General features: G+C 41.8%; 1 protein-coding gene across 17 annotated transcripts in view; it reads right to left on the bottom strand.

Annotated features, from left to right (window-relative positions):
- Positions 1-173: 173 nt before the first annotated feature.
- The window catches only part of dctn1b (dynactin 1b), a 48,508-nt gene continuing 34,140 nt past the window's right edge, over positions 174-14,541 (bottom strand). For 7 of the 17 annotated variants that reach the window (XM_034858234.1, XM_034858225.1, XM_034858228.1 and 4 more), the window contains 19 exons: positions 14,397-14,501; positions 12,459-12,650; positions 12,258-12,374; positions 11,858-12,010; positions 10,568-10,728; positions 9,741-9,909; positions 9,161-9,229; positions 8,728-8,940; positions 8,341-8,502; positions 7,352-7,483; positions 7,134-7,262; positions 6,456-6,598; positions 6,200-6,366; positions 6,002-6,013; positions 3,418-3,545; positions 3,135-3,321; positions 1,193-1,266; positions 1,026-1,115; positions 174-456 (listed from right to left, as the gene is read on the bottom strand). In XM_034858234.1, the coding sequence (XP_034714125.1) occupies positions 319-456; positions 1,026-1,115; positions 1,193-1,266; positions 3,135-3,321; positions 3,418-3,545; positions 6,002-6,013; positions 6,200-6,366; positions 6,456-6,598; positions 7,134-7,262; positions 7,352-7,483; positions 8,341-8,502; positions 8,728-8,940; positions 9,161-9,229; positions 9,741-9,909; positions 10,568-10,728; positions 11,858-12,010; positions 12,258-12,374; positions 12,459-12,650; positions 14,397-14,501 (2,541 nt within the window). In that variant the 3' untranslated portion in view covers positions 174-318. The remainder of the gene's footprint in view (positions 457-1,025; positions 1,116-1,192; positions 1,267-3,134; positions 3,322-3,417; positions 3,546-6,001; positions 6,014-6,199; positions 6,367-6,455; positions 6,599-7,133; positions 7,263-7,351; positions 7,484-8,340; positions 8,503-8,727; positions 8,941-9,160; positions 9,230-9,740; positions 9,910-10,567; positions 10,729-11,857; positions 12,011-12,257; positions 12,375-12,458; positions 12,651-14,396; positions 14,502-14,541) is intronic. The other 10 variants (XM_034858233.1, XM_034858232.1, XM_034858236.1 and 7 more) reach the window with 3 other exon arrangements.

Here is a 14,541-nt window from a genome sequence, read left to right as displayed (position 1 = left end):
TGATAAATATTCTACACAACAACCGAATCTGGGCAGCATGCAGCAGTATCTACTTTTTTAACAAGCAAGATGGAGATTTAAGTTCCAGTATGCAGGGCTGTAGTTGAGAGCACAACAGTCTAACAAACGACCTCTAAGACCATTAATCATTATAATTTACCAAAGTCTTGTTAATATAATCAGTTTACTGTCAAGCCACAGCCCCGACAATTTCCTGCAGGTTGTAATCTCTCCACTTGTAATCTGAAATACCTTCTTGTTTGGAAGCACATGTTGTGGGTGGTGGTGCAGCAAGCCGGATGGCAGTGCAGGTGAAGTTTAGGTTCGCAGCAGACTGTGAACTCTCTGCAGCTGAGACTGGGATAGGACAAGCCGGTGGACCTGCTCCTGACCGCGGGTACACGGCACCATGACCCGACCCACCAGCACCGTGTCGCACTGCTTCTCCTCCTTTGCCTAAAGACAGAAAAGGGATCAGTGTGGTAAGATCCCCGTCAACTCTGCCTTCTGGGCTCTGTACTTTGAGACGTCTAACTGTACTTTCTTCACAAAAGGAAATAGCAGGTATAGTAGTGTCTTTAAATTGAAACAAAACCCTCTGAATATTATGAATCTGTGAAGAAAAACTTAATGCTATGACTGGACTTCTAAATAAATCTATAATTTGAACTAAAGGCCTTATCATAAAGTAAATCTGGTTCAATGATTGTTGACTAAATCATATTTAGATTAATATATTGAATTGAAATTTTCAGCAGAATGCAATAATGATGCATTAAATTTTCAAAAATCAAAAGCAAACTTGATCTGAATCAGTTGCTCAAGACAAATAATAGCTAATCTGACTCTAAATTCCGCTAATTCGTTAAAGAATTTAAGCTTTACCAAGGTTGTTAAAAACACTGTTGGTATGAGATGGTAAAGCTTCAAAACAGGCAACAAAATGTTGCCGTTACACCCCAACGCTCAATCCCCCTCCTATGACTCCCAGGAGTGAAACAAGTGAATGTGTCTGCAGCTCTTACTTTAACAAACGAGGTCGAAGGAAACGTCGCAAAATCCGACGAGACTCGAGCTCCGGGTTGCTGGTGGACGACGTGCTCTGCTACTTCATCCTGACAGGGTGCACACAGAAATCAGCCTCTGTTGTACTCTTTGAGTGACTGTTTTACATCATTTTTGCCTTTCTTACCTTCAACCTGCCCAGAGTGTCACTCAAGGACTGTAATCTAGCAGTCTGTTCCAGAAGCTGAGCACTAGGCATCACTGCAGGACAAATAAAAACACACCTGTTATTCAAATGTAACCGCCAAGTTGTATTGCTTTCCTACATGCATATTTGTCTCACTCCGTGCTCACTCTGACTTATAACATTTTTATTACATAAATGCCCAGGGGTTAAATTATATTTAACTGAATGTTCTGTTGGCTTTGATGTTCAATAAAATTTATTTCAAGTGTTTTAGTGGGCATAGGCCATTCAATGTTTGCAGTGCAGAGCCACATATCTGATACATACACTGTAATTGTTTGAAGTCATAATATCAACACAAGTAAATAATGCTATCGCATATTGCCATTCTTCAGTACATGCAGGTAAGGTGCAAAATGTATGTCATTAAAGCTGAATCTAATAACTTACTATAATATATCTTTGGCATACTATGACTTTTTACCACGTTGTTGACAGGACATATGAACACATGAGAGGGGGAATGACGTGCCGCAAAGAGCAGAACCCTGTCGAACATGCTGCGTTGAGGAGCAAACCTCTATATGTGGGTGCCCACTATGGCTTTTTTTGGGAGCATTTATTTAATAGGACATCTTAGACATGAAGGGGGATTGATATGACCAGGTTGAACTTTTTTCAACATACTATACTATGACTTTGTAATGAAAACAACTGTCAGGTGTGATAGCTTTGGTGAGGGTGATAAGAGAATGATTGGAAGAAGGAAGGTTGTGTATTTAGATCTTATGTTTTGTGGCCAGTACACTGAGAAAAGAAATGTGTGATATCTCTGTCAGTCTGAGGAGAACAAGCCTAAGTTAAAGAAGTTGGGCTAGAGGGTATTTGTGGCACATAAGGCAAAAATGGTTGGATGAACACCACGGTTCTGGGTTCAAACCTCACAAGGCGTGTTGAATTTTAACAGTGAACATAAAAATGTCAAATACGAAAGGAGAACAGTCTTTGGGTTAGAGAGGGTAGGTAGAGGAAAACGAGAGATTTGAATACACAACCTTCCTTCCAATCATTCTTTTATCACCCTAAGGCAAGCTATCTGACCTGACACATTCTGTAGTTGTTTTCGTAATAAACTCATAGTATTGTATGTCAAAAAAGTCAGGATATAAAAAGCAATCTATCTATAAATTGCAGGAACGTCTGTCTGTTATTGGCATTTCTCTCAATCCGTTAGGCCGATGGATTTCCAACTTGACAGATGTCTTGCTACGGGCTCGAGAAAATTCAGTGCCAAGTTGGACGTTTGGATTAAAAAATGCTAATGATATCGTTTTTTATATTTATATAGATGTAACAGAAACATTTGTTTTTGCTGCTCTAGCTGCACACTGACTGAGCAAACCAGAGACAGAAAGCAGCTAAAATGTGGAATACACCTCAGCATTTTATCAGACTGACCCTAGGTTGGGTTAATTAAGTCTACTGCTAACTAATAACATTACCGTCGCCCAAAATACCCTCGCGAATCTGCAGAAATGTTAAACTAGATAATGATCCGACAATACCGTCTCTCCACGCGCAGATATGTGCTGATGCTCTCACTGCGGGCTGGGTGGAGTCTGGGTACTCCATATTGTCATTGGGATATTTTGTAATTACATTCTGAATCTGAAACGTTATTTGTCAGGTAAATCAGTAAGTTAGTAGTAGGGTATACAGTGGAGTTGCATATAAAGTAATGACAACCACATTATAATGTGGTTGTCATTAATTCTACAAGCAGCAATACCACTGGCCAAACAATCGTCCCGTTCCAAACGAGCACTGCACTTTCTCAATAAAGTGATGACAAGTCATGGTGTTGTGGAAAAAATAGCCATAGTATGTCAAAAGAATCCGAGGTGGATACTATTTTAAAGACATTAACACACTGGCTTCCTACCTGGAGATTTCCCAGTGATGTCCACCACCTTGACGTTGGCACTCATTTGCAGCAGAGTCTCCAGAAGCTGGTCGGTCTTGCGGTAGAGGCCGCTGGAGAGCACTTTAGGGCGACCTCCGTCCCTTGAGGGAAGTTTGGTCACGTGTAGAGGAGGCAGAGAGGCGAGCTGAGCGCGCATCTTTTCAGCCTATGAGGGAAAACGGGGACACGGTAAATCCAGATGGAACACAAGCTGGTTCGTCAGTGATTGGGGGGGTGAATGTGATGGAGAGATGATTTGTACCTTCAGCCGGTTGTTGTCGTTCTTAAGGTGTTTGATGCAGAGTCTCTGAGCTTCAATCTGCTGAGTCAGCAGAGGAGAGTCAATCACCTGGACACCCGAACCTGAACCGACACCTGGCATCATGGTCACTGCGGGAGCGAAATAGCAGGTACACATTATAAACACCTTATTTATAGCGTTTGCTAAATATTTGCACTCAGTAAACACTAAATACAGTTCCCTGTCTTCTCCACGTTTTAAATAGGGCTCACACAGTTTTGTTAAATCGTTAACCCAACAGCGACTGGCCCAATAAACACGATGCGAAAGGCTGCGACGTATTGCCTAAGGAACCGTTTTTAGAAAAGAAAACTGTACTGTAAAATGTAACTGTCGTTCTTTTTTAGTGCTGCTTTTTCTATTGATTTCAAATTTTCAATTTGTTCAAGAAAATAATTTTGGAAATGATTACTTTTCATATGTTGTATTTTAGCAGAACTGAGTACACTTTCCCTCATATGGTGCATCCCTAGTTATACTTTTTAAACTTGTTTTAGTGTGCATTATTTAGTACAGAGTGTAACTAAGTATTTATGTTACTTTATAATCCATTACTAATTAAATATTGTACTATTTATTCCACTACATTCATCTGACAACAGAGGAATGTTTGATTTCTACACTGTAGTATATTATGATTTTCGAGTTCATAATTGTATTGTGTCTGGTTGTCCCAGAACAGGTTTACATGGTTTCATTTTCAAAAAAAGAGACCTTAGGTTCTGGAAGTAAATTACCCATTCATTTCACCCATTGACAATATCATTTTGAGTGAAAAAACAAAAAAAAGTAAAAAAAGGTCCAAGACTGTGTACATATTTTGAGGTACAGAAGAAGAAAAATAGTCACAACTGCGAAAGAGCCTCATGAACAACTTCCGATCGGACACTTTTTCCTCCAAATATAGCGATTTTATATAGTGAACGTACCGTAATAGCAGTTCTTTCAGTAGTAATCATGTAATGATTGCTGTGCCTCATACAGTATATGAAGGCTACAGTAGCCTAGTTTAAGTGAACAGATAATGTTAACTAGCGTTGCAAAACTCACCACGACTTTGTAGGTCTTGTCCCTCACGCTGGCCATTACTAACCCACAAGCTGACCCTCGGACACACCAGTCAATAACGTGACCCCATTTAAAGTGGTTTTCCCCCCTTTGGACACTTTTGTTCTCGTCCTTGAAAAAAGTCCAACATGGCAGCCAAGGAGATCCTGGTTGCACTGAGCAGTCTACCGCGCAGAAACGCAACACAGGTTTTATTTTCTACTTTTTAATAACATCGTACAGTAGACGATGCGGTAACGTTACAGCAGCAAAGACTCTCGGTTTAACCAACCTCTTACATGAGGTCCACCATTTAGAGGCATCACTGTGGGATTGTGGGTAATGAAGTACTTAACCAAGACATTGCAAATAAAAGACATTTATCTTAAAACAAGGTTGGTGACCCATGAACCTTTGCTGCCTAAATGAGCATATAATCGCTTCGTCATGTGGTAGCTGGTTTTACGTCTACCACAGTTGTGATTTTATGGTTTATACTCCAATTGTCAATGGACAAATTTATTGTATTTTTACTTCCAGAAGCAGCTATGGGCAAACAGCAAAGAATATGAATGTTTCTTTCGCCACTGATTTTTTTTAATGGTTTGAACGTGCTAAAACCATCCTTGTTCGGTTTAAATTCTCTGGTGTAATTATCATTTATTATAGCGGACATGTTTAGAAAAAAGTGTTAGTACCTGTAAACTTATTGTTATATATTATGGTTTTATATACATACAGCAGAGTTGCTTTAACTAGATTGAGAGCAGGCATGCAGATGTGCATGCCAAAAGACGCAGATTTACAGAATAAATATCACATTAATCAATATAACAGACATAAAACGTGTCAGTCATAATGGTTTAAATACAGGGGTTTTGCAGGCTATAATATGTTAAATTTGAGAACATTTTTATACCACATACCGCACACATGTTAATGCCTGTTAAACAATTAATCTGTCCAGTATGAAAGTATTATGGAAAAACTGTTGGGTTGATAAGTCTAGATTATTTATTATTATATCCTTTTTTTAGTACTTCACATTACCACAAACCAGACCTGGATGAGCAGCAGGAGAAGTGATGGATTGAGTAAAAAGGTTAATTCATTTAAGTAAATCTAAGTTAAATGTAAATTTGAGGCCCATTCTGAGTTGATGAACATTAGTCGGTTAAAGGGTTAAAAACAGCCTCCTGTCTACTGCTATCTACTTCCGCAACAACTATACTTATTTATTTAATAAGTGTGTTTCCCTAAATCCCACAGTTGGCTCCAAACACATTTTATAAAATAAAAGAATCCAGACTTATGTAAATCCAAGGCTTTTCTATACCTCTCCAAGTTTTTTTGCCAAGGAAACAGAACTTTTTAAACCTGCAGAAACCCTGTATGAAACATGCACATGTATTTAACTTCCGTCACACCATGCAAAATTAAAAGAAGAAACAAATATGCAGAAACAATTAAACAGATGCCATTACAAGCAGAGAGATACCTTTTTGTTCCTCTGCAGAATATTACGAAGAAAAAGAGGTCAAAAGAAGGACTTAAGTTAAAATAACCAGACATGGGTCATAATTGTGTTTGTTAATTTTTCTCAGGATTGATTTTTAGTTTAGATAAATTAAGTTAATTTCTAAAAACAACACTGATGTAAGAAGCTGTTGGTAAATGTAGTTTTCCTGCCACTCACCTCCTGCCACTCCGGTGACGATGGAAGCGATTCCCGACGGCCCGGTTCCTCTCAGCCCGTCCACGGTCATCTTGGATTGGCTGTTCATTCGCTGCTTCAGCTCGGCCTTCTCCGACTCCAGCTGGTCGATGTCGGCCTGCAGAGCGTCCATCGTCTCCTCAAACTCCCTGCAGAGACGGGGACAACATGGCACAGCTGTACACCTGTCACACAACATGACTTCCTGTCTGAATCTGCAGCCAGAGGCCGCTCTTACTTCTCTTTCTTCTTCAGCAGAGTCTGGGCATCGTCCAGTCGAGTCTGAATCTTTTCAACACGTTCGTCTGCGTCCTTGGACGAACTGTCCAGCTTCTTTTCCAGCAGACTGAGACGGACGCTTGCCTCGCTCAGCTCCTCTCCCTGAAAACACAAACAAAAGCTTAGATTTTTCATTTCCTCTTTCGGACAATATTTGACTTGAATCTGCGGTTTAGAGCTAAGATACTTTTAAGGCACAGAGTGAATTGCCTCCATTGTATAGAGTATCAAAAAATGCCTTGTCATTTGAATTTCAATACCCGAAGCAGAAATCTCATCAGCGTCACTGAGCTGATAAGCATGCAGCATGTTTCTATGTTTCTACCGCATTCTAGTAAAGCTGCTGATTGGCTGTCTGACATTACACAATATTCAGAATAAACTCTGTTACGCACAGAGACGGGGCTCACATGTGTGTGTGCGTTTGTGTGTGTTGTATTTTAGGAGGCTTGACTAAAGTGTGTCACATAGTTGTAAAGGAGCTTACAAACAAACTGTTAAGTAAAAAATGTAAAATGTAATATCTTTTTGTTGAAATGGATGTTTTTCCTTCAGCAACCAGCATCGAGTTCCAGGTATGGAACGTTGTGGAATGATAGCCAGCCCTACTGCTGGATGTTTCAGATCCTTTACCCACCTTGATCTTGAGGGACTTCTTCAGCTCTTTGATGACTGTTTCTCTGTCCTCCAGCTTCAAGCCGAGACCTTCGGCGTCGGTGATTTCAGCTCGGAGAGCCGCCCCTCGCAGGTCCACGGGTAGAGGGTTCTGATAGATGAAAAACAGTAGAACTTCAAAACCGAAACATCTAATCCTGCTGTCAAAAACCTGAACCTGCAGCAGCTGGGTTGCCTGACCTTGTTTTGAGGCCTCTCTGAGTCATATTCTCCCTCCTGCATGGCGGTGGCCATCTTGTTCATGGTTGCTATGACGATGCCACAGGACTGCCGCAGACAATCGTAGGGGTTGGCACCCTGGGATCCATAAATCTGAAAATGATGGTATGTTTGTCAATAACCAGAGCAGTCAGATCATTAGTGTTTTCATTCTTTTGTTCCTGTGTTCTGAGCTGAATACCAGTGACTGTAGAAAGATGGGTGGAGTCATACGTCAGCTATAACTAAAGGCTCAAGACCACTTTGGCTTGGATTTATTTGTTCATATTGACATTTGAGTTTATGATTTTAACGATTTTTTAACTGTATTTTTGGCATGACAGACAGTTGAATTCCTGAATAAAAATAATAAATTAATAAAATTCATGTTACCCTAATAGTAATTAGTTCAAATTGAAACACTTTCTCAGTATAGTTTACGCACTCAAAGAGCTCTTCTACACACCAGTTCCTCAGCAGTAGCACTATTTGCTTTAACTACTGACTATTATTGAATTGTGATAATAATAATTCCACTATGATAATAATAATGATAATAATAAACCACAACTCTACAATCCTTCAAACAAAACAGATAATAATCTATAGGTTCTGCTTTGAGCTAACGTAGGCCTGAAAAGAAACTGCAGCTGTTTGTTTCAGAGGATGAGCAACCTCTTGCATTGCCAATAAATTATTAACTATTTATTTAAGGCAACTATAGTGATAATGGGAGATTGATCTATAAACTATATATATATATATATATATATATATATATATAGTTTATAGAGATATATATATATATCTCTCTCTCTCTTCTAAGATCAGACTTTAAGCCACATTCTGTACAACTGATCCCAAATCAGCAGCCAGGAACTTGACCAGAGTCCAACAAGGGAAAAAAGTAGACCGGAGACCGGCCTCGAGTACTACGGCCCTGCTTTTTAGTTCAGTATTATTCTGTGTACCTGCTCTCCTGCCTTGAACGCCACATCCTCCAGTTTGACGGCTGACAGCCCCTCCTGTTCACCGAGAGGAGCCATCATCTGAGCTCCAGCTGCCGCCACTTCCTGCAGCACGGCCACCACCCAGGTCAGGTGTTTCCTGCAGTCGGAGAGGGTGTCGCACACCTGCACCACAAAGGTCAGCAGGACTTAACTTTACAACACAAACTACTTTTTTCTAGTAAATAATCTAGAGTTATATATTTGTAATCTTCATTTCTGCAAAAATAAAATAAACTCGAACGCCTCCTATCTGGCAGGACCAAAACCTCACGCGATAAACCGTTTATTTTATTTTATTAAGCCCTCTGTCTCTGTCACTCTGTAACAGTTATCTGTTGCCGAGGTTACCTGTTGTCCGAAGTCGAGTGCTGCTGGGATGCCCGGCGCGTCGGTTCCGGGCATCCTGCGGCGGATCTTCTTGCAGAACTGTCGGATGTCACTGCAGGACGTCTCCAGGTCCTTCAGCAGCACGGCGAGGTCGGCCTTCTCCTGGCCCGCGTGCAGGAACGCCCGCAGACGACCCACCTCCACCGCCATGCAGTCCAAGGCACTCTGGGTAAACTGCACGTGGACACACAACAGGTAGGATGCTCAACTGGTGGAGACGTGTCTGTTTAAGCAACTAGATCCACTGCATTCATGTTCAGAGTTGAATTACCGCACAATGGTTGGACTCCAAAGAAAAAACAACATTTACATCCATCATCTTCAGGGAAGAAATGTGATGTAAACAGACTAGGTATTTTATTTGATTTTATACTCTGGGAATGGTGCTACTCACTCTGATGTGATCGGCCAGCTGCATGGTGCAGTCCTCGTCCTGATCTGCCAGGTGGATGCTGTACAGGTGCTGAGAAAGGAGTCATTTTGTGGATATAAGTGTAAATTCACATCTGTCCATAGTTCCTGTGTTTGATACCGTCTGAATAACAACTTTTCAACAGTGACACTGTAATGTACTTATGTGCAATTGCATTTAAATGACATAAACCAAGATAAACCCTTTGTCACTGTGGAGATTTGGAGCCTAAAAGTTTTCTTTATATTCCATCAAAGGTTCCCGGGGGAGTTTTCTTGTAAGTTATGTTTATATTCTGTCCAGAACTCTGAATTATATTGTGTATTGTCTGTATCCTTAAAGTCAAACATTTTCTTCCTCCATAAAACATTTGCAAAGATTTCTTGTTTTGTTTTTTAATCCTGAATTGTTTGTATGCTATGTTTACTATCTGACTGTCTTCTTTATGAAAAAACTAAACAATAAATACATGGACCTAAATACCATAAACATATTTCCTCTTTTGTGTTGTTACACTGGATATAACTGAAATGATAATCTATAACTGTGTGTGTGTGTTTACCTGATAGTATTTGATGGCCTTGGTGAGCGGCTCCACGTTGACCGTCTCGTCCAGCTGGTCTTTGTGCAGCAGGTCGATGAGGACATCCAGAGAACGCTCATGGACGCTCATCTCCGGGTACAAAGAGCCGATCTTCTTATAGACATCCACACTGCACTGAGCCAGAGCCCTAAGACACACACACACACACACACAGGAGTGAGACTTGTATACAACGTATATCAGTATAGAGTTGCACAAAAGGCAACATGAGAGAAACTAAGGTCATGATTACATTCAACAGAGATACATTTCTTACAACTTCATATATAACAATATGCAGTCAAATATATGCAAAAGTCCATATTGGCACAGTAGTATTCCTCCACAGTCCCTACAGGCACCATTCTGTGAAATCAGAACTAAGTAAAAGTTTGATATCAGTTCAAAATCCCTTTTTAAAATGTAACTTTTAAAGGTGCATTCAACATTTTGAAAAATGAATGTGCATTTTCAGTTAGTTCTTGCAAATGTTTCTTGTTTCTGATGCTTCATTTTAAGTTGTTTGGTATAAAGGAGAAATACAATCAATCCATTTTGTTCTTCATTTACACTGAAGACAGGAAAAAGTATAAGATGAGCTTGTAGAAGCAGCCTAAAATAGTAATTACTGGATGTGTAATAAGCTGAAGATTAAGTTTCACTCTCCGAATATGGGACGCACAATCACACAAACAAGCTGCTCAGAAGGAGAGTAATATCCCAAAAAGAGAAGACTGATGCAATTGAGTTTACAGATTTGGATAAAATGAAACGTGCAAATTAAGTAGAGATAGGCTGAAACATACTGCTCATATTTATGCAGCGTGGCCTGCAGCAGACTGAGAGAGTAGACCAAACCGCCAGCGAAGCTAAGCTGCTCCCCGACGGCTCCCCTCAGCCCGGCTCGCTCCACACAGTTCTCATTCAGATCAAACTTCTCCTGGGCCTGTTTACTGATCAGCTCCGCCTGCAGACACAAAACACACAGTTTAGCATCATACAGAAACACGAGAAACTAAAAAACATTTATGCCCCCCCCCACCGCTCTCCTTTGCCTGAGTGAAAGGTGCCTCCTCGTCTAGTCCGTCTGCTAGCAAGCAACAGGAAACTGCTGCGTGGTTATAGTCACTACTAGCAGGGTAGACTCGCATTGCCAGACCTTCCTCCACAGCGCTGTAGAGGAGGATCTGGTTAGTCCACACAGCTTTGGGAGGTGGGAGAAAAACATGCTCTGGTTCATTTGCATTTCTTTAAACCAATCGCAATCTTCTTGGGCGGCGCTAAGCGCCAGACACATTGTAGACTTGGTGGAACATTTGTATGTTCAGAAATTGTTTTAGTCATCAACAGAAAACTCTGATTGGGCAGATAGTCTAGCTAGCTGTCTGGATTTACCCTGCAGAGATCTGAGGACCAGGTAACCATAGTCCTCAGATTGGACAGATAGTCTAGCTAGCTGTCTGGATTTACCCTGCAGAGACCTGAGGACCAGGTAACCATAGTCCTCAGATTGGACAGATAGTCTAGCTAGCTGTCTGGATTTACCCTGCAGAGATCTGAGGACCAGGCAACCATAGTCCTCAGAAATCCACCAGAGGTTAGAACACCAACACAAAGACAGAGGAAGGGGACGGACATCTGGCGGAATTTTCGGCGGCACCTGAACAATCCCCGAAGTGAAACTTCTAACGACCAAGACAACCAACAGGCTAAATAACCCATGACTTAACTTTTTATAAGCTGCCGACCCCAAAAAACCTTTAGCTTTCTAAAGTCTTTTAGGAAGACAACAGTCTTCAACAGTGCATACAGACGTGGGGAATCAGCGGGGAGAATGGGAAGACTGTGAGATCCTGACTCTAAGATAATAACATGCCCAACGTTATGTTATCACCAACCATTTTGTCAACAAGTCAGTTTTCGGTTAACCATAGTATGTCTGTGAATGTACCGTTGTTTTCCCCTCCTGTGGGCGTGGCTTCCAGAGCATGATAACGTACTCTGTCCTTATTGATTTCCAGCTCTTTTGAATGGCCCATAACTCCCAAAGCTCACTTTAGCAGGAAGGTTCAAACAATAAACTGCTGGGTGTCTACCTTGCAGATGAGTCTGGGTATGAGCAGCAGCACCAGGATGCAGTCGTGGTCTCCGCCGTGACGAAGGAAGGACTCGGGCATGAAGGAGGTCAGAAGGGAAACGTGTCTGTTGGCCTGACTCACCTCCATCTTCCTCAGCTCCATCTCAATGGCCTGAACACACAACACAGAGGCAATTCATTATCTCATGTTGCACACATTTGACAGGGAAAATAAAAAATTATATAAGTTAATAGAATATATGCCTATTTCTTGAGCCAGCTGGACTCAAGTGGATTCAATAACGCAAAATGTTATGCAATGTTCCTGTCCTAAACTTTGCAGGCATTGGTTGCTACATTATCATGTCAGCTCTGAGAAGTACTCCTGATTCGGCCCAACAGCTCTTATAGTCTCTGACCTTGGCGTAGGCCTTGGTCTCTGCAAATTTAATCTTGAAATCAAACATCTCCGCCGGCGGCTGCTGCTGCAGCTCTGCTGAGGCTTCCTGCTGGCTCGTCAGCTCTCTGTTCACCTCCTGCAGCAAACACGAAGGAGGAAGAATCAGGACATGTCCTTAGATCCAACTCTGCTACATGCTCAGTGTGCTACAGCCGTGTACCTGCAGGTGAGCTGTGAGCTCGCGGTATTTCTTGATGGTCTGCTGGTAATCGGCTACGGTCTCCTGCGCAGCTTCAACGTGTTTCTCAGACTCTCGGACCTTCGCAGCGCCCAGATCCAACATCTCCCTCAGCTCCAACTCCGTCTCTCTGGCGTTCTCCTGCAGCTCGTCGTTCATCTCATTTATAGCTTCCTGGAGGGTGGAGATAGCACACAGGGCCAGTCCCTTACTGGTGTTCTTGACAATGACAACTACTGAAATAATACATTAATTCACATTGCATTTTTTGTATTATAGGGAACGGTTTGTGTTGTGTACAAAAATGTGTGCGTTTTTGTGTGAGCTGCTGGATAATCGAAAAAGGTTAATGTTGGTAGGTGTAGAAATGTAATTTGAATGGCTCCAACAAATTGTAGTGCAAGGACAGTTTAACAAAAGTTAACAACACGGTGAACACTCCACCTCACTGTGAGGATTAACTGTACACACAACTTTACCTGAAAACAAACAAATGAGAATAATTAACAACAAGAGCAGGAAAACTGATGCTGGCTGCCACTCACACATTTTACTACACTGCAAATCCCATTGATGGGGGTGAAACACTTAAACTATTATTTTAGTATGTTTTATTTTAAAATTTAAAGCAACAATGTGAATAATTTGAAAACTCCCGGTTAGAAGTTTTCTAGTAAACAAAAACCTATGCCACCACAATGGTTTAAAAGCATCCATTACCATATAACCTCTGCTAAGTATTAGTGATTACTTTCTAGACACGATTAGTTAGATGGAAGTTGATGATACTACAGGTGTACCTAAAGGGCCCCGATTATGCTCCATTCTAACCTCATATTTGTACACTTGGGGTCTACTGGAATAGGTTTATATGCTTTGACGTTGATAAAATGCTTTATGTAATGTTTCTCATACTGCCTACTGCTGCAGCTTTATGCCTGAAACCCTCTAGCTGCATCTCATGGCTCTTATATGATAACTCCTCAACTCCTCGGTCCTCGGCTGAACCGAAGTTCTGTCCCTCCTCGGGGAAGGCCGTCTCAAAGCTCTTATTTCTGCCCCGAGGAGCGAGCGTTGAGGAGGGTTCATCAAGGAGCTATAGGCGAGGATACATAACTGCAGTCTTCAGGGGGCTAAGACACGAGGAAGGGAGGCAGGTGGCGGAGTTGAGGAGGCGTTTCAGTGACATGGGAAGCATCTCTCGTCTGAGCTTTTGGCCCCCCTTCCTGAAAAGCCCAGCCTGCTATGATTGGTCGGCCAGCCCACTCTGTTGTGATTAGTCAACCAAATTCAAACAAGCTGCTGGGCGGGCTGGGCTTGCTTACACAGCACTAATGGAAAGCACATATGTAAAAACTGGTCTGGCTTTTTACGTCTAAGCGAGGAGTTTTAAGGCAGCTTTCTGTGGGAGAGAAAGCTCCATCTGAAGTGACATGTGTCACACTAAACAGCAGTTCAAATAGTAACTGAACTATGACTGCAGTGATAACAAGCACCAGGGGGCAGCACATACATATGAATGACTTTGGCCCATATCAATAATGAAATTAGGCAGCAAACTGTGGCACTTTTCTCTGTTCTCAGTCCTACAGTGTAAATACACAAAGAGATGCTGAGCTGGAAAACCAGTGAGTGGGAAATTCTTCATTCATAAGAACAAACTGAATCAAGTTAACCTAGTCTCATATTCAGGGTTAAACATTGGCACCATTCACCAGCCAAATGCTGGTAAAACATACAAGGGGCTGGTAGGTTTGCTAAACTCACCAGCCAAAAAAAAACCAATAGTAATCTGTGATAATCTGTGTAATGAGTGGCTGGTCAAATCTGAACATTCACTAGCCAGTGGGCCAGTGGATGAACCCTGCCTTATTAGATGAAGTTAAACTCAACTCAATGAGACGGATGGTTTTCACTCACCAGGTCAGTGACCGTCTCTCTCATCTCCCTGACTTTCTCCTCCAGGTCCAGGTTCCTCTCAGTCAGCATCTCCACCATCTCCTCCGCTCCCAGAGCTGCATCCACCTGAAACAAAGCACATCATCATTGGGGGGGGGGGGGGGGG

The sequence above is a fragment of the Etheostoma cragini genome, chromosome 20, assembly GCF_013103735.1.
Source record: "Etheostoma cragini isolate CJK2018 chromosome 20, CSU_Ecrag_1.0, whole genome shotgun sequence".
Classification (NCBI taxonomy): Eukaryota; Metazoa; Chordata; class Actinopteri; order Perciformes; family Percidae; genus Etheostoma; species Etheostoma cragini.
This window is presented reverse-complemented; position numbering and strand designations above follow the sequence as displayed.